This window comes from Crinia signifera, chromosome 4, assembly GCF_055691185.1.
Source record: "Crinia signifera chromosome 4, ASM5569118v1, whole genome shotgun sequence".
NCBI lineage: Eukaryota > Metazoa > Chordata > Amphibia > Anura > Myobatrachidae > Crinia > Crinia signifera.
The window spans coordinates 191595518-191619491 of NC_139220.1; the positions used below are offsets into that span (position 1 = coordinate 191595518).

At 42.9% G+C, this 23974-nt stretch overlaps 1 protein-coding gene across 2 annotated transcripts in view; it reads left to right on the forward strand.

Moving 5' to 3' along the window:
* The window catches only part of SMO (smoothened, frizzled class receptor), a 51478-nt gene that overhangs the window by 18426 nt on the left and 9078 nt on the right, over window positions 1-23974 (forward strand). For both annotated transcript variants that reach the window (XM_083183281.1, XM_083183282.1), the window contains exons 2-9: window positions 2358-2563; window positions 9731-9940; window positions 10885-11057; window positions 17914-18133; window positions 18841-18964; window positions 19674-19766; window positions 21425-21533; window positions 21835-22020. In XM_083183281.1, coding sequence (XP_083039407.1) covers window positions 2358-2563; window positions 9731-9940; window positions 10885-11057; window positions 17914-18133; window positions 18841-18964; window positions 19674-19766; window positions 21425-21533; window positions 21835-22020 — 1321 coding nt within the window. The remainder of the gene's footprint in view (window positions 1-2357; window positions 2564-9730; window positions 9941-10884; window positions 11058-17913; window positions 18134-18840; window positions 18965-19673; window positions 19767-21424; window positions 21534-21834; window positions 22021-23974) is intronic.

Below are 23974 nucleotides of genomic sequence, written 5' to 3' on the forward strand. Positions count from 1 at the left end.
TTTGGGGACAGTGGTTTAAGTAAACTTATTAAGAAGTGATAAAACATTGGGTCAGGTCAATGATTTTTCTGATCCCAAAAATGTTGTGGGTTTTGCTTCTAGTTGTTCACCATACCTAAAATTACAGACCTTTTAATTAGGTTGCATTTAGGTAATAACCCATGTAGCAATAAATGGTATTGGTGGTACGATTCCCATTTCCTATTTCCAATGTAGGCTTCTGGTGATGTTGTTTGCTGAGTTGGGTTCCCAACAAATTAGTAGGGAATGCCATAGCAGAGGGAGACCTGGCCAGACAGGTAGGTTATGTGAATAACAGTGATATATTCCTTAGTATCACTGTGTTTCTAAATTAAATATGTGCCAGCAACAAATTTAGGTTTTAAATGGAACCTCTTGGTGTGCTTATAGTGTTTGTAATGTAGCTGGTTGTTGTTGTTGTTGTTGTCATCAATTTCTTATATAGTGCAGCATGTTTCCTTGGGCTTTGCAATGGTCATTTACCATTTATTTGATGATAACTTTAGTAATAGAACAAAAGCTGGAGGGGGGGGGGGTGTTTAATAATTTAATGTGAGTGAAAAAGCAGTGAGACAGACATTCAGGTGTATTCAATGACTTTTGCAAGCTGTGGCAGAGATCAGGGTCCGTATTCAACTGACCCCCTGCACACACTGTTTCCATCTCGCTAGGTTTTTGTTTGGCCGCTAAAACAGCAAGGCTTCTGGCTAAATGCAGCGGGCACCCAGCATTAGCCGGGAACCTCACTGTTTGGGGGAATCCTCATCGTCCTCTGGCAGCAAGGGTTCCCCCGGAACATTGAATAAGGCGAGTGGCTGGCTAGGGGGTTAAACGGCGGGGGTAATTCGACAAGTAACCATGAGCAACACTCATCTGCCTCTCTCGGAGCAATAACAGGCAGATGAGGCAATCTCTGCTGATGCAGGTATGACCTGACTAGCTAGTTCCCATAAATGTTTTGGAACAATTTCTAAAAGTGGCCTCACATGGGCAGAACCAAATCAAATGTAGACGGAGCCAACAACAAAATAGAGGGGATTAAAACATCACTACACCTGTTAGGAAGCTTGTTTCAATATGCTTGGCAGTCTAGTATACTTAAATCTGGACATTTTTGACCATGCGTTGAATTGAAAGTAAATAAGATATACTGTATCCTTTTTACAGTACTCAAAGTATTTATCCTGTGAGCTCTAATTTAAAGATGTATTCTCAGTTATACCCCTTTTAGATCGCAAATGCCTGGTCGCACCTGGGATTTACCAGCAGTTGAGCGACAGATCGGACGGCTTTCCATAGAGCCCCATGCTGGGGAAAATCGCCGGTACTTGTTTCCTAGCACGGCGCCCACTACGGCATTTGCGTAGTGGGCTATTCAGGGTAGTGAAATTGCATCACATCGCATGCCATTATTGTATGGCATGTGATGCGATTTTCCTATGTAATGTATTCACTGCTCTCTGTCAGTGAATACATTACAAAAATCGGGTCCGATAAAAAAATCGCATTGCATGCCATTATTGTTTAATGTACTCTACAGTTAAATTACATATAATGTCATTTATGTAGGATCCCCCCCCCCCCCACTATCCACGTCATCCCGAAGCGTGGAGAGTGTCGGCGGAACGCGTCGGGCCGACCTTTTCATACTCCCACTATCCACGTCGGCGTGGAGTTGATGTTATATAGTGTGGCGAGCGGACACGTATTATGTTAAATGTAGCACGCGTCCCCTCGCGGGGCGCGCTGGCCTCGCCACGCTTTAGGCTCGCTGCGCTCACCACACTATATAAAATCAACTCCACGCCAACGTGGATAGTGGGGGTATGAAAAGGTCAGGCAGACCCGTTCCGCCACCCCTCGCCATGCTACGGGATGACGTAGATAGTGGAGGGGGAGTGTGTAAATAATTGTATAGTACATTAAATGCCATTATAACATGTAAAATCGCATCGCATGGCATACAATAATGGCATGCGATGCGATTTTACTACGTTTGCGTACGTAGTAAAATCGGGTGCCGTGCTAGGAAACAAGTACCAAATCGCATTTAAGCAATAACACTGGACATTCCACTGGCATTAAACAGTTTGAATAAAAACACTTTTCTTAGAATAATATAATTTTTTTTTTTTTTTTTTTTTAAGAGGTCATCGCATAATGAAAAAAAAACCCAGGTCAATAGACCCCTTTATCTCCAAGCTTTGATAAAGCGCCTTTTATAAAATATTCACAGTTTATGTTATCAGCTGTACATGTGTAATGTACCTGTTCTATACTATAAGTATATTATGCATGTTTCTGTACAACTAATCTTGTTTGTGTTTCTGTGTCAGGTTTAAGGAATGCTCCCCGCTGCTGGGAGGCAATACAACCCCTACTGTGTGCTGTGTACATGCCAAAGTGTGAGGCAGGAAAAGTAGAGCTGCCAAGTCAGGGCCTGTGTCAGGCTACACGTGGCCCGTGTGCCATTGTGGAACGTGAAAGGGGCTGGCCAGACTTTCTGAAGTGCTCCACAGATCGATTCCCTGAGGGCTGTCCGGTAAGAGAGCTGTCCTTCACATTTGCTATTTAAGATGTATTTTCTCTTTTTTAAGCTTTAACGAAACAGCAAAAAGCGTTATAGGGTCATTATGTGGGAGTATAATGTAATAAGGGCACTCACCAATCCTTGTCAGCAAATTTCAGAAGATTTTTATTCACATAAGTATGGTTTTAACCAACGTTTCGGTCCAGTATCAGGACCTTAATCATGGTGACCAATATCCATAACAAGTGACAGCAGACTCGTAGATATATTTAGTTGATGCAAAAATATACAGACAATGAATGTAAGTGGAGACGAATGCTACAGGTGGAGAAGGACAGGAGGGTAACCTGCGGATGAAAAACAGAAGGTGAAAATAAAAACGGGCTTTGCACAATGGTAGAGGGGTGCAACAGAACCGTTTTATAAATTGGGAGCAATTTAAACAATATATCCCCAAGTGTCTGGGATTCAGGACTAATAGCGGAAGACTGGCTGAAGGTATACCAAAGGCTCCACATATTGAAATAATTGTGCAACTAAAGGCCCGTACACACTGGGCGATTTTGTCATCGGAGCTACTTTCCGCTCAAAAGCCGCCCAGTGTGCACAGGCCAGCTGATATGTGCTCCTGGATCATCGCTGATGGTGGGGTGGGCAGCTTTCCATAGCGATCTGCTATGAAAAGTTGTCCACCCCTGGGAAAATCACTCACACAGACCAAAAGCAACCCAGCGATTTTCCCCATCATCGCTGTCCATACATGCTGAGCAAAATCACCCAGTGTGTATGGACCTTTAGTATACCATATTTTCTCCATAACCGCTATGTGCCAAGTTTTGTTGACTTCACTTTACAACAGACCACAATAAAACAAGGCTTGGGTAATAACAGGAAGAGAGGTAAGAGAACCATGCTTACAATCCATGGGAAAATAGTGATATACAAGGATTGAGATGTTCTCGATGGGCTGTACAATCAAGTCACACAGGAATGCTGGCCAGGGGCCAGCAGGATATGAAAGTGAAGCAAAAAAAAAAAGTAGATTTATGTCTTGGTTGCATTGGGATCAGTTACAATATAAAAGTCAAGCACTTTATTGGTATGTATAATAATTGTAAAATTGTTCAATATTGTAAACTCAAGCTGTGAAATATTAAAAGAAAGGAAAGTGCAAAAGTAAGAAAATTGTGTTTAAAATAATAATCCTAGTGGGCCATTATGTATTTGTCCTATTGTTATCTAGAAGTCTGTTGCTAATTAATAGAGACCGGATTATATGCATTTGCATATTTGCATATGCATTTGCATATTTGCCAGATTTTCAGCAGAAATTGCATATCTGACCTAAATGTCCTGATGGTGCATATTTGGCATAGCGCGGTCGGCGCGGAGCGTTCACCCTCACTTCCTGACTTTTTTTTTCTTTATGTGAGGAAACGCCACTGATAGGCTGACAGAATCACCCATCAGAGGAATGGATTGAGCGGCCTGTCAGCGCGGCGGGGGGTGGGATGTGGGTGGAAGAGCTGATACGCCGCAGTGTGTACTGTAGGCTCTTCCAGCTACATCCCACACCCGCCGCGCTGACAGGCTGCCCGCCGCGCTGACAGACTGCCCGCCGCGCTGACAGGCTGTCCACCTCTGCTGACACGCGGGGAATCACTGCGCGCCACACGGGTGCTGAAGGCCCCGAACAGTGGTGCTTCTGGACAGAACACTGACCTCAACCAACGGATGGCAACGGTGAGTGTAACTTACAGCACAGTTTCTGCTGGGGCATTACAGTATGTGCGGTTTTGCTGAGGGCATTATGTGCACTTCTGCTGCGGGCATTATGTGCACTTCTGCTGGGGGCATTATCTGTGTTATACTGCTGGGGGCATTATCTGTGTTATACTGCTGGGGGCATTATCTGTGTTATACTGCTGGGGGCATTATCTGTGTTATACTGCTGGGGGCATTATCTGTGTTATACTGCTGGGGGCATTATCTGTGTTATACTGCTGGGGGCATTATCTGTGTTATACTGCTGGGGGCATTATGTGTGTTATACTGCTGGGGGCATTATGTGTATTATACTGCTGGGGGCATTATGTGTATTATACTGCTGGGGGCATTATGTGGGGTATACTGCTGGGGGCATTATGTGGGGTATACTGCTGGGGGCATTATCTGTGTTATACTGCTGGGGGCATTATCTGTGTTATACTGCTGGGGGCATTATCTGTGTTATACTGCTGGGGGCATTATCTGTGTTATACTGCTGGGGGCATTATCTGTGTTATACTGCTGGGGGCATTATGTGTGTTATACTGCTGGGGGCATTATGTGTGTTATACTGCTGGGGGCATTATGTGTGTTACACTGCTGGGGTCATTATGTGTGTTATACTGCTGGGGGCATTATGTGTGTTATACTGCTGGGGGCATTATGTGGAGTATACTGCTGGGGGCATTATGTGGGGTATACTGCTGGGGGCATTATATGGGGTATACTGCTGGGGGCATTATGTGGGGTATACTGCTGGGGGTCATTTACTACTTACTAATTGTATGCTGATTTAAATAAAAAACTATACAATTTCACTTTATTTTGTATTTTTTATTTAGCATATTTTGACGCTTTTCATGCATATTTTAAGTATTTTTCATGCATATTTGCATGCATATTTCGAGCTTTTTATGTTGCATATAATCCTGTCTCTACTAATTAGCTTTACTTCTTGTTAGCTGTGGCCGGTCACTAAACACAATGGGGGAAATTCACTAAGATGTGTATTCTACTTCACATGTGATGTTGCTATGGGCAACCAATCAGAATCTACTTATTTATTTAGCACCCTCTAGAATATAGTAGACAGGATCTGATCGGTTGCCAATAGCAACATCACATGTGAAGTAGAATACACATCTTCGTAAATTTCCCCTAATATCTCTCGTTTATATGTTTGGGTGTTCCCAATTTTGTCTGAGATATAGAATAATGTGGCAGTGAGTGTGTTACTCCCCTGATGCTGCTTTCAGACCGCAAAACTGGCTTTGACCCTGTATTTGAAAATGTTTCCAAAAACAGGTTGCCAGGTAAAACCCCTTTCACACAGCGCATCTCTTAAACGGTGTATCACCACACACACCCCCCCCCCCCCCAGGACTAACAACCCCCCCCCAATGTGTTTACCCCCCTCTAAATACGGTATCAGACCCGATTTTGATGCCAAAATACCGGGTATGAAACGGGTAGGATCCTCCATTTTAACTGTTTTACAAAATCGGCTTTTGTAAAACGGTTAAGTGGTCCTGCACCTTTCAGACCGCACAGATTACCATTTTAAAACGGTTAAAAATCGGCAAAATACCTGTTTTTAAGTGCGGTCTGAAAGGGGCATGAGCTGTTTGCGGTCACTAAGATGTTTACATGCACTAAACCTACATATGTACACATATCGCTGAAGGTACTATATTCTTGTACTTGATCACTATTTGGTGCGATTTCCCCTTCTCCTTTTCGCATATATTTAAATATTTATTTTATACTGCTGTCCTCATATATTCTGGGTACATTCAGAGCTTTTGCTGTTTTTTAATACAGCAGCGTACTGTGCTGAAGATAATAATACAGCTTTTGTAACTGGCTGCCGGACGGGGTCCCGACAGTCGGGATCCCGACAGTCATTAACCCGACGTCGGGATCCCGACTGTTAAAACACTGACGGCCGGGTTCTCGACGGCCGTCAGCTATTTTCCCTCGTGGGGGTCCACGACCCCCATAGAGGGAGAATAGAATAGGTGGCGAGCGTAGCTCGCCACTGTGCCCGCAGCGTGGCGAGCGCAGCGAGCCCGCAAGGGGCTTTGTTGTGCTGGCCACGCTGTCTGAGACCAGGCAGTCGGGATCCTGACGTCGGGATAATGACTGTCGGTGAATCATACCACACCCTTTGTAAATATCTGCTGTAGAATTGCAATATAAATTAACTCCTTTTGCTAAGATGTTAGAAATTCTGATACAACAGTCACAGCATGAGTGAGAACACTGTTCTGTTTCAATGTGAGTCTCTGTCACTCTGTTCTGAGTGCTACACTGCCACAATGTGCTATGGTCAATTACATTTCTGTGTACATTCTATCGGACTGCCACATATACATTTTAGTCATATTGTCTGGATCAAACAACAGCCCAAAATGTAGTCCTTTTGCATACAATGTATCATATGCAATTCCAGCAATTGCTACTGGATCCAACAAATCCTTAGTGCAGTACCTTTAATCTTGGCCTACACTGTCCTGTGAGCATTGCATCAGAATCCAAGACCAAACACATACGATTTGAAAAGAGAAAAAATGACAGAGCACAAATCTACTTTAAAAACTCTCCAGAGTCTGCTGCTGTCCTTCACAAGGGGATACTCCACCCCTTGAATTGTACCAAAAGCAGAGAAAAATTAGACTGCGCTGATATAGGTAGATGAAGTTTTAAAAATATTTTAATATTAACAATAAATTTACACAGATCACACAAATCACTGGCTGGTAATAAATAATATTGTTGCTGTTGCTAGTAATCTGTTGGTAATATGCAAAAACAATTTAGCATTAAACAATCAGTCAGCTTTCTCACAGCTTTGTTTGTTTATAGATTCAATTGTTAATAGCATGCATGCTTTCAAAGATATATAAGCAAGGTACTGTTTAATCGTTTTGTTCATCCATCGACTGGTGTCTGAGCTCATGAGAGCTCTAACCTGCCAATCTCCCGTCTGTGAAGCTGTCAAAGCCCGCGGTGTCCCGGCTACTGGTTCTTTACTAAGGATGTGCAGCCCTTCAGGGTTCCTCCACGGGACAATGAGCGTCTGTAACTGTGTGGGTAATCCTTTAACGCGTTTCTCCGCCTCCAAATCGGCGGCTTCCTCGGAAAGGTGTGCATACAATTTGATACTTTTCACCTGATTTCTCATTCAAAATCCAGGATTTGGGAAACAAAATTGTCAGTTTATCTAATGACTCTATGGGAAGCCAGAGATGGAAGGGCCACAGAATCTCACAAGGACCGCCATAATATCACAGAAGGCTGTGATTGTAGGGCAGCCTATCCGCTATTCTTCTGATTTGTAGTATTGATATTGGACTCTTGTGTACCTCTCTATATTATTGTCATTTTTGAGATCACATCAGTCTTACACAAACCTCTCTTTCTATAACAGGGCAGAATTGATTTCGCTGTCCATTCTCAGCTCTGTCCTTCTCTGTCTTCACAATTACTGTGTCACTTATGGAATTTCCATAGTAAGAATAGACAGACAAATGTGCGACTCGCTAGACATTTATGGTGATGAGACTTTTTTCACTCTTGAAACATCAAGGAACAAAGATAATTTATTTAAATTTGTGACCTTGAAATGTCAATTACTTGGTATATCAAATTAATGTCTGTTCTATTCTGAATGTATTTGAACATACCTTTTTAATTTTTCCCCAAGAAAAATGTTTTTATATGCTCATAAGTGATCCAATTTGAGAGCCCTATAGTTAATAAAAACTATGGGGCAGATGTATTAAGCCTTGATAAGAGTTAAAGTTGAGATAAGGTAAAAGGAGGTAACGCACCTGCCAATTATCTCCAGTTTATCTCTTCTCCAGGCTTAATGCATCTGCCCCCATGTGAGATAAAAATTAAAGGTACTTGTGTATTATCATGGCGCCCACGAAAATCGGCCGCAAATCGCATGGAAAAATCGGATGCGATTTTGCGGCCGATTTTCGACCGATTTTTCACTTTTTCCGGCCAATTTGCATGCTGTTCCATTATTGCACACCTTGCACACCCCCGATTTCCATCGTAGTGCATCGCATGCAATATAGTGGCATGTGATGCATGTGAAGCGATTCGATTTGTAATTGTACAATCACCCTGATGGGTGCTTACAATGTTAAATGCACCGCCATTGTTAACGCCACCCCCACTATCAACGCCAACCCGAAGCGTAGCGAGCCCGCGTCCTCCGACCTTTTCATACCCCCACTATCCACGTCGGCGTGGAGTTGATTTTAGATAGTGTGGCGAGCGCAGCGAGGCGAGCGCAGCGAGGGGACGCGGAATACATGTAAATTAATCCGCGGACCCTCGCGGGGCTCGCTGCGCTCGCCACGCTTCGGGCTCGCTGCGCTCGCCACACTATCTAAACTCAACGCCGACGTGGATAGTGGGGGTATGAAAAGGTCGGAGGACGCGTACCGCCGCCCCTTGCTGCGCTCGCCACGCTTCGGGTTGGCGTTGATAGTGGGGGTGGCGTTAACAATGGGGGTGCATTTAACATTGCAAATCACATAGCATCGCATGCCACTTGCTGGCATGCGTTGCTATGCGATATTTAATTGTACAATCAGGGGCATTTTCCCTAAAATCACATTGCATACCATCGCATAGTACCTGGGGGTGTGCAAGGATGGAATAACATGCAAATCATCAGGAAATGGCCGAAAATCGGACGCAAAATCGCATCGCAGATAAAATCGGCCGATAAATCGGATGCGATATCGGATGCGATTTGGATGAAATCGGGCGCCGTTATAATACACAAGTACCAAATTAAAAAAACAACATTTTGCGGTCAGCTTTGATGTTCCATTTGATGAAGACAATACACGCATAAAAAGTATTCACCCTTTTTGTTCAACTTTTTATTTTTTAACGTTAGACAGTTTTGGAAAAACCCTCTTCCAATGTTCATAAATAAGAGTATTTAGTAAATGCAGTTTCCACTTATGATGGAGCCCCTAAATGTCTGCAGCGTTCTATAAGGAACTGTAAATAAATGTGTCATATTTGACATCTGCCTTCTGACCATTGATGAAATGAAATGAAATTGATGAAATGAAACACAAAGGGCCAGATTCCCTAAGCTTCAAAAGTGATAAGATGGAGAGTGATAAACAGCCGGCCAATCAGCTCCTACCTGACATGTCACAGACTGTCTTTGAAAAAATGTCAGGAGCTGATTGGCCGGCTGTTTATCACTCTCTTTTATCACTTTTGAATCTTAGAGAATCTGGCCCACAGTGTGGCCTTCCTTTTAAGGCACATGTTACATCAAAGATGTTAAAATCGTTTATTAAAATCTTTCTGTTCCTGCACAAAGAAATGTTTGGATTTCTTCTAATTATTGTAATATTATGCTGTTTGCAGAATGAGGTGCAGAACATCAAGTTTAATAGCTCTGGACAGTGTGAGACACCTTTGGTCCGCACAGACAATCCCAAGAGCTGGTACGAGGATGTGGAAGGATGTGGCATTCAGTGTGAGAATCCACTATTCACCAAAAAGGAGCATCGGGAAATGCATGTCTACATCGCCATATTCAGCTCGGTTACCATATTCTGTACCTTCTTCACTCTGGTAAGCAAGTGAACAGTTAAACTTTCATGAGCTCACCGAAACAGCAAGGCTTCTGGGAAAATGTTTGGTACTTGTCTATTATCACGGTGCCCATCGCATCGCATACCACTAATTAAGGTATGCAATGGGACCCGATTTGAGCCTTTCCCCAGGCTGAGTATACAATTTAAATATCGCGTTGCATCGCATGCCATTATAATGGCATGTGATGCGACGCAATCATGCCCGATTTGGGCTTATTCCCATGTTAAATGCCCCCCCAGACCCGATTTTTATTATTTTTTTTTTTATTGTATACCCATCCTGGTGGGTAATGAGTATGTTAAATGCCACCCCACTGTCAACGCCAACCCGAAGCATGGCGAGCGGCGGCGGTACGCATCCTCCAACCTTTTCATACCCCCACTATCCACGTAAGCGTGGAATTGATTTTATATAGTGTGGCGAGCGGAAGCGGAATATATGTGAAGTCATCCGCGTCCCCATGCGGAGCTCGCTGCACTCGCCACACTATATAAAATCAACTCCATGCCGACGTGGATAGTGGGGGTATGAAAAGGTCGGAGGATGCGTACCGCCGCCCCTCGCGGGCTCGCCACGCTTCGGGTTGGCGTTGATAGTGGGGGGGGGGGCATTTAACATAGTCATTACCCATCAGGGTGGGTATACAATCAAAAATCAGGTCTGGGGGGGCATTTAACATAGGAATCAGGCATCTGGGTGCCTGTACAATTAAAAATAGTGTCCAATCGATGTGATGCGACACAATTTTTTGGTCGTACAATGCCCTGCAATGGAAAATGTGGGCGCCGTGATAATACACAAGTACCAAATGTTCCTAAGATTTATACAATGCAGTGGTGGGAGTAAGTGACAGACCTAATTTACAATTATATAGAGGAATCCTTTCTGATTTTATTTTTGCCCTTCACCCTTCTTGCCAGGCCACGTTCCTATCAGATTGGAAGAACTCCAACCGTTACCCTGCTGTGATTCTATTCTATGTTAATGCTTGCTTCTTCATGGGCAGCATTGGATGGCTTGCACAGTTCATGGATGGTGCCCGCAATGAAATTGTCTGTCGAGGGGATGGCACCATGAGGCTTGGCGAGCCCACGTAAGTTTTATTTATTTATGAAAATTGTCTGTGAAGATGCTAACTTAGGGCTGACTGGATAATGGGGTAGTATTAAGCCTGGAGAAGTGAGAAAGTGGAAGGTGATAAGGCACCAGCCATTCAGCTCCTAAATGTGATTTTTTAAATCCAGCTGTAATTTGACAGTCAGGAGCTCATTGGCATGTGCATTATCACTGGCCACTTTATCACTTCTCCATACATTTGCCCCATTGTTTGAATCACTAGTCATATACTGCCATAAAAGTATTAGTGTTCAACTGAAATATTTGAATAAACACACACATACTTCAGGCCAGATTCAACAAGCTGCTAGCCACTGGCAGAGAGGAACCTATTGACATGTGGAATGTTTTCCTAGTGGAATGGCAGTGTGAGTAGGAATCCGTTATTGTAATGGTCTGAGGTGCACAAGCTGCCTTGTGGCAGGTGTGCTGTAGTTACAGCGTGCATGGCAGCAGTAGCGGAACGATGGACCTTGCCTGTGAAGCTGCCACCCGATGAAATGCTTTAAACTAACTTGGGGTCCATGTTTAGAGATCTACAAACTGATGACAAAAAAAAAAATGAAAACATGTTGACCTTATGTTTATGTTGACATTGTCCTTGTTGATCATTTGTTTTGATCATTTGTCATACCTTTTATATCATAAGCACCTTTTTTTCAGTGACCCATATTTACTACAGGTTGAGTATCCCTTATCCGAAAATGCTCGGGACCACGAACATTTTGGATAAGGGATTTTTCCGGATTTTGGATTTTTTTTTTAAACCTACTTACCTGTCCCCTGGTGGTGTCCACTTTGTCCACGGCAGGCCTCCAGTACCGTCTCCGACATCTCCAGCATCTCCAGGAGTGCATTGCGCGAGTTCCCAGGTGCACCGGTGATGTCACCTGCGCATGCACACACTCGTGCAATGCACTCCAGGGACCGCTGGAGACGACGGAGAGGATGCTGAAGGCCTGCTGTGGACGCTGGGGGATTGGTAAGTATAAAAAAAGGATTAGGGGGTTAAAAAAAATCCAAATTATTCCAAAAAAAAACAAATTTTTTGAATAATTCGGATACGAGATACCCAACCTTTGTGGTGTTGACAAGGTTCAATTATACATGTTAACTCTCCAAACTAGATAAACTCTTTTCTGAAGGTTGCAGCTGGGTATTTACAGCCTTGAAAAAAAAAATATATATATTTTTTTTTAATTATAGTTCTTAGTAAAGGCTCACTTCACACTACACACACTACACACACAATGTATAGTTGTTCTTAATGGAACAGCACTTATACAGTATACAAGTTTATGTGGAAAGTATTCACAGCTTCCACATTTTGTTATTATTTCAAAATGGATTCAATTCCTTTTTCCCCTCAAAATTCTACACACAATACCCCATAATGACAGCATGATAAAAGTTTTTGGGAGATTTTTGCAGATTTATAAAAAAAAAAAAAATCACATGTACATAAGTATTCACAACCTTTATTATGAAGCTCAAAATTGTACTGATCATACCTGAATTCCTACAGCTTAATTGGAGTCCATTCAGTTGATTGTACATGATTTGGAAAGGCACACACCCAGGGCCACCGACAGGGGGGGTCTGGGGGTACTTGAGTCCCGGGCCCCACCGCTCTGACCGAGGGTAGGGCCCGGGCAACTCTCCCCAGCAGCACAGGCTCAGTCACTCACCCCCACGGTTGCCCGCCCCTCACTGTCCGGCAGCCGGCTTGACTGAGCCCGCCCGCCACCCTGGCCCACCCGGCTCCGAGTTGATTATGAGCCCAGCCTGAAGGTCAGTCCCGAGCACCAAAATTACTAGTGGCAGCGCTGCACACACCTGTCTATATAAGGCAGGCATTCCCAACCACGGTCCTCAAGGCACACCAACAGTGCAGGTTTTAGTGATATCCAGGCTTCAGCACAGATGGTTTAATCAGAATCACTCAGGTACTAATTAAGTCACCTGTGCTCAAGCCGGGATATCACTGAAACCTGCACTGTTGGTGTGCATTGAGGACCGTGGTTGGGAATGCCTGATATAAGGTCTCACATTTGACAGTGCATGTAAGAGCATAAAGTCAAAGGAATTGTCTGTAAACTTCGGAGACGGGATTGTCTCAAGGTACAAAAAAAACATCTGCTTTGAAGGTCCCAATGAGTAGAGTGGCCTTTCTTGATCTGTATTTGGAAGAAGTTCGGAACCACCAGAACTCTTCATAGAGCTGGCCAGCTGTCTAAACTGAGCAATCGGGTGAGAAGGGCCTTAGTAAGGGAGGTGATCAAGAACCTGATGATCAAACTATCATAGCTACAGCATTCCTCTGTGGAGAGAGGAGTACCTTCCAGAAGGGCAACCATCTCTGTAGCAATCCACCAGTCAGGCCTGTATGGCAGAGTGGCCAGACGGAATCCACTCCTTAGTAAAAAGCACATGGTAGCCCGCCTGGAGTTTGCCAAAATGCACCTGAAGGACTCTTAGACCATGAGAAACAAAATTCTCTGGTCTGGGGAGACAAAGGGGGGGGGGTATTCAATCCCCGACGCTATTTCCGACGGGGGAATTAGCGGCGGGCGCGTATTAAATGCTACTTCATTCAATTGCCTATTCAATGCTCGTCAAAATGGACCCAATTTTAAAAGCAGACATGGCTTTTTGACAAAAACAGCCATGAATTTTCTATCACAGCTAGATCTCAACAATCCTCATCCGTTTTGCACACACATCCCCTTTTTCCCCTATCGGCAGGTTGGACATTGAATGCCGTCTGCCGATAAACAGGCGAGCGGACAGAAAACGGGCCAGGGTCCTGACTGTCAGAACGTACTGACAGTCGGGACCCGGGATTGAATACCCCCTGAAGATTGAACTCTTTGACGTGAATGCCAGGTGTCATGTATGGAGGAAACCAGGCACCGATCATCACCAGGCCAATACCATCCCTTCAGTGAAGCATGGTGGTGGCAGCATCATGCTGTGCTGTTTTTCAGTGGCAGGACCTGAGAGACTAGTCAGGCAAGAGGGAAAGATGAATGCAGCAATGTACAGACATCCTGGCTGAAAATGTGCTCCAGAGCGCTCTTGACCTCAGACTGGGGTAACTTCATCTTTAAGCAGGAAGCTAAGCACACCACCAATATATCAAATGAGTGGCTTCAGTGCAACTCTGTGAATGTCCCTGAGTGGCCCAGCTAGAGCATAGACTTGAATCCCATTGAACATCTCTTGAGAGATCTGAAAATGGCTGTGCACCGACGCTTCCCATCTAACCTGATGTAGTTTGAGAGGTGCTGCAAAGAGGAATGGGAAAAACTGCCCAAAGATAGGGGTGCCAAGCTTGTGGGCATCATATTCAATAAAATCTGTAGTTGCTGCCAAAGGTGCATCAACAAGGCTGTGAATAGTTATGTACATGTGATTTCTTAGTTTTTTTAAATACATTTGCAAAAATCTCTGACTTTTTCATGTTTTCATTATGGCATATTGTGTGTAGAATTTTGAGGGGAAAAATTAAATTTTTCCATTTTAGAATAAGGATGTAACATAACAAAATGTGGAAAAGGTGAAGCGCTTTGAATATTTTCCAGATGCAATGTACATTGGTCCAGAGCTATACAATTGATTGTAGACCTGAACATTCCCCCTATAGATATCCCATCACATATTGAGCGATCAGTTTAAACCATCATTTGAGCCAAACAATAATCGTGAGTTTCCATCTAACCTGAATAGGAGGAGCCGAGCATAAGAGGGGGGGCCTCAGTACCCCTAAAATTCTACTCCTTGAGTATTAGGAATCTCCGCAAACTAGTCCCCATACCGCTGTATTTTTAAGGGAGTCTCTTATCCTCCTTTGAAAGGAGGGAGAATAGCAACACTTGCTTTTTCTATCCTTTTATCACTGCACTAGCCTATAAATGCATTCAAATCGCCTATTAAAAGCCGTAAATACTTTGCGTATATGGGCACTATTATCCTTTTATGCAGTTATCCACTTTTTGGGGTTACAGAGTGATTTACCTGCCTATCCACAGACTTTTTTTTTTAAATTCAATAGTTTTTATTGAAATTTTGCATATAGACAAAAACAACAACACCCCGTATACATATGGGGGGTAGTTAGGGCAATAATGTGAATCTTCGGAACAGACAGGAGCAAATACAGAACAATTGTATAGTTTATTTTAGGGGACAAGTATATACATCATGGCGACAAGAATATCACCAAAGAAAAACACAATTATGGTACTTCATACCCCGAAGGCGCCATTCGGGGATGACCAAGCATGAGCGATGTAGCATATACAGTATAGTGAAGCAATAATTGTAGACTGAGGTGAACAGTATACTTCTGTTTAGTAGGGGTCTCTAATGTATTCTGCAGTGTCCAGATTGACCCAGAGTAAAATAAAAATTATGCCCAACTATCCAAAATAAATAAAATAAATCCCAAAACAAACCTACCTCAAAACCCCCACCCTGTATAACCTACCCCCAACTTAGGCATACCTGGAGCCCCAAAACCAATTAACCCCTACCCCACTAACTACACTATACTAACCCTATTAACCCTTCCCTCCCCGCAAGGAAGGTAGCAAAATAGTGGTCTTTAGCTAGATTAATGAAACTTGCAGAGCTATCAGGAGAGAAACAACATCATCATAGCTAATCTATACCAAGCTAATTAACCCCTTCCATCCCACCCACCCATTTGAGGATAATAGCAGTATGGATTGATTGGGGCAGCAAAAAAGGATAGCAGGACATGTAGCAAACAAAGACAGTATACAAATGGCACAAAACTAGGCTGTACCCAATTCACTCACAACTAATGGATATAGCAGCCATTTCTGCAAATATATTATTATGATAACTGACAGGATATAAAGCACAATTATATCTCCTAACATAGAAAGGTCCTGATACAAATGAGGTGGAATGTATCCAGCCGAGGATATGCGTGGGCCAGAGACCTATGCCTTTAAGCTAGGCAGACCCAGGAACAGCTCTCCCACCTAGATATAAGAACATAATACACATGATAACATGGGAATGTAACGACATACAATGTAGGGCTGTAGAGGAAAAGCTAATCTAGCAATTGCAGAATTGCAAGCTAAAAAGTATAAGGAATAATGACATCTTTAGGAAAAGTATCAAACTAACAAAAATACAGGTTAAATATTAGAAGAAGAAATATCTTAAGTTTCAATGCGCTACAGAATGTTAGTCAGGCCAGTCTTCAGATTCAGTAAAGACAGGTGGTATAGTAACAGTCTCTTCGCCGTCAGCAAGGGGTAAAGCAGGATAGTTCCTATGAGAGTACCAGCTATCCCAAACTGGTGCAGAGTTCATTGAATGGAAATGAAGCTGTCCCAAGCAGTTGACAGTAGTGGCAGAACACCAACCCAGGATTTTCAAAGAGTTATCGATTGTTGACACAGGTCCCTGAGAGCACACATCCCAGACTTGTAGAGATACAGGAGCTATATGGGTCCTGGCAGCATGATATTGAGGCAGAGTGTCCCCAGACTCCTCAGCTGGCGTAATATGGGTACATGAAGGAGACATAATATCTGTAAATTTATTTACCAGCCTGTCTGCAGAGGAAGTAATAGCTAACAGGATCCTCTGTAGCGAGGCTTCCAGCGTAGATTCCATTATCAGTAATGGAGGGATCAGAGGAGTGGCAGTGCTGACAGAAAATGGCGGTGGCTAGCACACCTCCAATGTATAGAGGAAACTCAAAAGGGGTTCCCACCAGGAGGGCACAATAGCAGTATAAGTAGTCCCGACAGCAGTATAAGTAGTCCCGACAGGAGGAATGGAAATGTAGCACCTTGATGTATACAGGCAGGAGAGGTGTCCCGGAAAGGAGGGCATAGAGACAGGGTATTACCCGGCAGCAGTGTACGGAGACACGGCAGGAGTGACGGGCGCACAGTACCTCAGTGCGCTCACACACACCAGAGAAAGGTCCCGGACAGGAGGTACCAGCAGCAGGATGATCCCCGGCGGCAGCTTAAGTAGTCGCGGCAAGAGAAGTGAGCGCACAGCACTTCAGAGTGTGCAGGCACCCAGCGGTTTCTGGCTCTAAGATGGCGCGTGTGACGGATCTTCAGCACAGGTCCACGCGGCGGGGCATTCAGCGTCTCCACCGAGCAAGCCCCCCGCACCGGACCTCCCACATGTAGGCAGAAGTGTGCCCGATGTTGTCCCCCAACTCTGTGGGGACTTTGAGACAAGTGAGCTCCCTCAGGATATATGAATAGGATTAGTGAAACGGAGAGCTGCAGCATGTAGCTGCTTCTACATGTCCGTCGTGGCCACGCCCCCCCACGGCGGTCGATCTTGCTCGACCGCAGTCGCCTATCCACAGACTTGGTACTGGTATTACCAGCCAGAATTAAAATGTGACTGCTGGAAGAAGCCTTTTTTGAGATGAAATGCATTTTACCATGGCTAATTAAATTTGTACCTTTTATCTATGCATAATACAGCAACAATATGATCATGTCATAGCCTGCAAAACATGAGTATCAAAGCTGAAGGAGCAAGAGGAGAAAGCGGTTTCCTTTCTAGCCTAGATTGTAGACCATGAGGTTTATAGTTGTCTTCTCAGCTGAATATTCAGTCACTGGTACTCGTGATGTGTTATTGTGTGTTCTGCTCATGTTCCCCTGACCCATTTTAGAGCTCTGACTTCTGCCCTGTTATACAGATTTATAGATATATCAGCTTTGTATAAGGTAATTGTTAAAACCGTGTACATATAATATTTAGTGTGTTGTTTAGATATGGCATTTAACTAACACCCGTCAACCTTTCTATTGCAGATCAAATGAGACTCTCTCCTGTGTTATTATATTTGTTATTGTGTACTACTCCATGATGTCGGGGGTAATCTGGTTTGTTATGTTGACCTATGCTTGGCACACCTCCTTCAAAGCTCTGGGCACCACTCACCAGCCCCTCTCTGGCAAGACATCGTATTTCCACTTGGTAACGTGGTCCATCCCGTTTGTCCTCACCGTGGCCATCCTTGCAATAGCTCAGGTAATTGGACTCCACAAACCACAGATGTCCACAGCTGGTAACTCTCAGTGTGTGCTAACCCCATAATAAGTTTTCTGGTTGGACTAGACTTTATTTAATCGCAATAAATACAACTCATGTTGGTGGTATTTCTGGGATGTCCGCTTATTCGTTTGTTTGGCCTGGCTATACAACAAGCATATTTAAAATCTAAAGCTCCATACACACTAGAGGAGATAGTAAAAGATATCGCTCAGAAGGGCCCTTCTGCTGCAGCACGGACCCGCTCCCCTCATCGCTCACCACCCCGCTGGCATCAGCAAGTATGTATGCACTTGCCGATGCTGGGTCCCCACCACCGAAAATATTGGCGTAAGCGGGGATCTTCAAGTGTGTATGGGGCTTAAGTTACAACCTCCCTGCTCTAAGTACACATATTTCTACATAGAAGTAGATTGTTACAGTAAAAGACAAGTGCTGTCAAATGTAATGCAGCCTTTACATTCTTTGTTACCCATCAATATATTTTAAATAATTTGTATAGTATTTTTTTTTTTTACCATGTATCCGGGTGACAATCTGTATTACTCAGCAATGTTTCATTATTGCAAATAAAATGTAGTTCTTTAAATATAATACCGTCTATTACAAATGTATGGCATGAGGAGCCATAGAAATTCAGCTTGACATAAACATGAATGAATTTATCGTTTGTCCTGTTTCACCAGGTGGATGGTGACTCCGTAAGCGGGATCTGCTTTGTGGGGTACAAAAACTATCGGTATAGAGCTGGCTTTGTGTTGGCCCCCATTGGAATAGTACTGGTTGTTGGGGGTTACTTCCTAATCCGAGGTAAGGATATGCAAATTAAGAAACTAGTTGTTAAAAAGTAAATCTAATATTCATACTCCCAACTGAAATAGCGCAAAACTAGTTGCATGTCTTTGTCATTGTGGGCCAGCTGGAGTCAATCTCTGCTGATGACTAGGCTTCTCTTGGGGTTAGGTACGAAATCCCAGCAGTCACTGTCCTGACTGTCAGTATACAAACAGCAGCATCCTGATGATCAAAGCCTTAGAACTAGGGTAGCCAACTCCAGTCCTCGAGAGCTACCAACAGTTAATGTTTTCCAGGTCTTCCCTCAGAATCACAAATTAAGTATTTAGCTCCACCTGTGGATCTTTGAAAATGTGTTAGCGAGTAATGAGTGCACCTGTGAGGTGAGCTGGAAAACGTGAACTGTTGGTAGCTCTCGAGGACTGGAGTAAGCTACCCCCTGCCTTAGAATAATGGCTTAGAGCAAACTTAAAATGAAATCATCTTTCAGGGATGCTAATAAACTAATATTCAATATACTACCTGGAACTTCATATGTAATTAGAAAAACTGTAGGGATCATGTACTAATATTGCATGTAGATGCAAAATGTATACTGACCATAGTTTTTTTTTTTTTTTTTATTCTGTCTACAAGTCAGGTGATGTGAGCAAGTGTCTGATTACCTGACTGCTCATTTACTAACATTACATGTATATTTTACCAATTCAAATTTCTCCTATAGGTGTAATGACGTTATTTTCCATCAAGAGCAATCACCCTGGGCTCCTTAGTGAGAAAGCAGCCAGTAAAATCAATGAAACCATGCTGCGACTAGGTAACACTCCTTTCAGTTCCCATCCTATATAATAAAAGACAAATGTTTTCTCCTCACCGCTATGGGGGGGGGGGGGGGTATACATTAGATGGCACCTGATGGAGCAATTCAAATGTTGCTCTGTTTGGACGCACGCAGCTGGCAGTGCTGATATTACTATTATGATGTTCTGTCACTTTGGCAGGCTGGTAACTAATGTTTTATCGGTACTTATATGTTAGTTGGGAGCCTACTGAGCTATTGGCTTAGTTTTCTGCATCCCCTTGCGGGGCTTGCCACGCTTCGGGCTCGACGCGCTCGCCACACTATATATAATAAACTCCATGCCGACATGGATAGTGGGGGTATGAGCGTACTAACTATAGTAGGCGCCCAACTAACATATAAGTACAGTTTTATCTATATTCTGTTGAACATATATCATTTTCTGATGAGAAGGTATAAGTATTCTTAACATGTACAAGCAATGGTGCTTGGAGGTGCAGGTAAAACCGGAGGAAATGGGGATAGGAATTGGAGGTTTGTCAGTTAAATTATTAGTAACTAACTTTTTCAAATATAGGAAGGAAAAAGGATAATGGTGGAACGCTATGAAAATGTATAGAAATTGATCAATTGGGTATTACAATTTATATTAATCCTGTTAATTATATCATAAAAGTCCCATTTATTAATGTGACAAATAACATATGAAAATATAACGATGTACAAAATATGAAGTAATAAAAAAAATTATAATATCACTAATACACTTAAAAAAGTGTAAAAATGTATTATTACAGAATTACAAAAATAAAATAATAATAAGGACAATGGAAACAATTATACTTAGGTGGAGTCCCGCTTGTTCCTATATTGCTCCCTTTGGGATATTGCTGGTCCCCAAAGTTAATCCATTTATACCGAAGACTGGAATTGGTGGGTATCCATAGACCTTGCTTGGTTTTTGCTGTGAACTGATGTTGTAGTCCTGATTTTAAGGACAATTAGACAATCCAGATGGATAAGAGCAGGCCCAAAGTAAGCAGGTGGTGGTGGTGTCCCAAAAAGATGTTCTCAGACACTGGTAGGGATTTAAGGGAGCTGGTACAATGCGGGTATTCCAATTATGAGTCCAAAGTCCAGAAATAAGTGTCTCCTGATGCGTTTTGTCTACTGACAACTTTTTCAAGTTGCATACCTTTGAAATTATTATATATATATATATATATATATATATATATATATATATTTCATATTCAGTGGGTGGTGTCTGCTAATATTTTTGCCATTCATAATATATGGCTTTTGTGGACCTGATCCTGCTATCCACTAATGTCAGGAATGCCCTTAAGCATTCGGTCAAGCCCCTATTATATTGTATTTTGATAGAATTATCACATTCTGTTTTAGATTGTTGACATTTTAAATGGCAGATGCGAGGAGGATTTGGGGGTAAAAGCCAGCAACAAATGCAGTTTAATCTTCTTGCTAGCACCAACATGGCAACTGAAAAAGGGGTATACATTGGTATATGTGTTCCTGGAATGTATTTGAAAGGACTGAGCTACTGGAAGTCGAGATCTATTTAGTATTGCAGAAAATGAGCTGTAGAGGATTTAACACCTATGTTAATGTTCTGTGATTATTGATTTATTGCACAATTTACTTTAATTCAGGAATATTTGGATTCTTGGCCTTTGGCTTTGTGCTTATAACCTTTGGCTGCCATTTCTATGACTTCTTCAACCAGGCTGAGTGGGAGAGGAGCTTCCGGGAATATGTTCTGTGAGTATTGCAATTGGCCAGGGAAATAAAAATAAAATTCAAGCATCATCATCACTACCCTCTGTATGCTTCCCGACTGCACTAGTTGTAGCCACCCAGCCAAAAGCTTCAGCAGCTTGTGCACAACATGCATGTGTTCTGTGTTCAATATATTCACTATTGCTGGCAATCTGCATTTGTGAAATCATAATTTGTCTAGCAAGCCCCTGTAAAGCTGACCAGTAATTTATAGTCCATTCTATAGGTTTTTTTTCTGTCTTTCTCCATATTCTGTGAGCTGTGTACTTTGCTTTTTTTTAAGGTGTGAAGCCAATGTGACAATTGCTGCTGAGACCAACAAGCCACCACCAGAGTGTGAAATCAAGAACCGACCCAGCCTTCTTGTAGAGAAGATTAATCTATTTGCCATGTTTGGCACTGGCATATCCATGAGCACATGGGTATGGACCAAAGCAACTATTATTATCTGGAAGAGAGCCTGGTGCAGGTGAGACACTGAGACAAAAATGTCAAACTTAAATGGAGATATGTAGACATCCAACAGTAATATAAAGCACTATATGTATGTGTGTGTGTGTGTGTGTGTGTGTGTGTGTGTATGTATGTATGTATGTATGTATGTGTGTGTGTATATGTATATATATATGTGTGTGTGTGTGTGTGTGTGTGTGTGTGTGTGTGTGTGTGTGTGTTTATGTTACCAGAATATGGCTTAGCAGAGTAAACTGATAAAATAAATGAATTGAAATTTTAAAGTAAATAAAAAAAATAACGAGCAGGATGAAAAAAAAGGAGGAAAAGGAAAGCGAGTAAGAAAAGAAAGTGGGGACGAAAAAAAAAAAGAAAGCGAGAAAAGAGGTACAGGATTTAGGGGCAAAACGAATTGGACAGAACCGTAGAGTGCAGCTGTCTATGTGAGTGGGTAAGGTCCCTTACCTCCTGAACCAAGGGAAAGAACCTTAACTAACATTAATCCAGAGTCATAGCTGTCAGTCTGGTTATTGGTGAATCTGTTTCAGGTAAGACTGCGGGGACATGGCTGGTTGCTCGAGGACTGAAGGTAGCGAGTTTAACAAAGGATCTCCTCCTATACAGGAGATGGCTGAATAGGAGCCTACAGGGATACTGTAGAAACATCTGAGTCTCTGGACTTGATATCAGCGAAGCAATGGGAATGGCTAGGACTCGGCAGAGCAGGAACACTGGGGTTGATTACCAGAGTGTGTCAGAGCTGCAGGGATGCTGTAGATTTACAGGATCACTAAGGGTTGAAATCAGCAAAGCAATGAAGACTGCAAAGATACCGCAGTACAGTCCTTCGGGATCACTGGGATTTGGTATCAGTGAAGCAATGGAGACTGCAGGAACACTGAGGTTTGATGTCAATGACGTAATGAAGACTGAAGGGACGCTGCAGTGCAGGATTTCCAGAAGGCTGAGGTGTGATGTCAATAAAGTAATGCACAGCGCAGTGCAGATTTTCAGGAACACTGGGGAATGGCACCAGTGAAGCAATAGAGACTTCTGGGACAGGATAGCTGCAGGAAGCTTGAAACAATGATGGAAGGCAATGTAGATACAAGCAGTCATTCAGGATAGTTCTGGAACCCAGGGAGTGATAGAGATGACTTTGGGATGAGCAGGATCCGGCAACAAAGCACCAGTGATTTGGGCAGTGTTGGCTCATGGAATTTATACCCTTAGAGGTGTCAGCTGAATTCAATCACATGACAAAGAAAGCTTCCTACCAGGCCGAAACTGCAATGAGTAGCAAACCTCAAATGCCTTTACGGCTTCTTGGGGGAGGAGAATAGAAGGCGTCTTTAGTTTGATGGAATTAACCAAATGAATCGTTTGTTTAGCATTGTATTTGGCTTGTCAGCCTGGAATGAAGCCCACCCTCCTGATCAGCATGTATTGACCGGGGAAGAACTCTATTAATCCTCTCTGCCAAAATTTTGAAAATAATTTAATATCATTATTTAAAAGGAAGATTGGCCTATAACTGGAGCACAGATTAGGGTCCAGTTTAGCAATGAAGATAATCCGGACTTCTAATGTTGAGGGGTTCACTGTTAAGGAAGCTGTTAAATCATCTTCTCATTTAAATTTATTGCTCCCCTCAGTGGGTGTTGGGCAGTGAGGTCAGGTCTTAATCAGGGAACTTTTAAACACATGTTATTTGGTCTTCACATTAGGGGATACAAGGCTGACCTAGGCAGGGTGAAGAAATCAAAGTATAATATAAGAATTATAAGTGACTTTCCACCTGTACTTAGCCTATACTTAAACTGAACGAAAACTGAAAGAAAACAACAGTCGCATAAAACAACTACAGATGCACTACTCTGCAACTTCTAATGTATGTATAAAATACTCTGCAATCCCCTCTGTGTGATCACTATGCAACATTTCTACTATCATGATTTTCAGGCAATTAC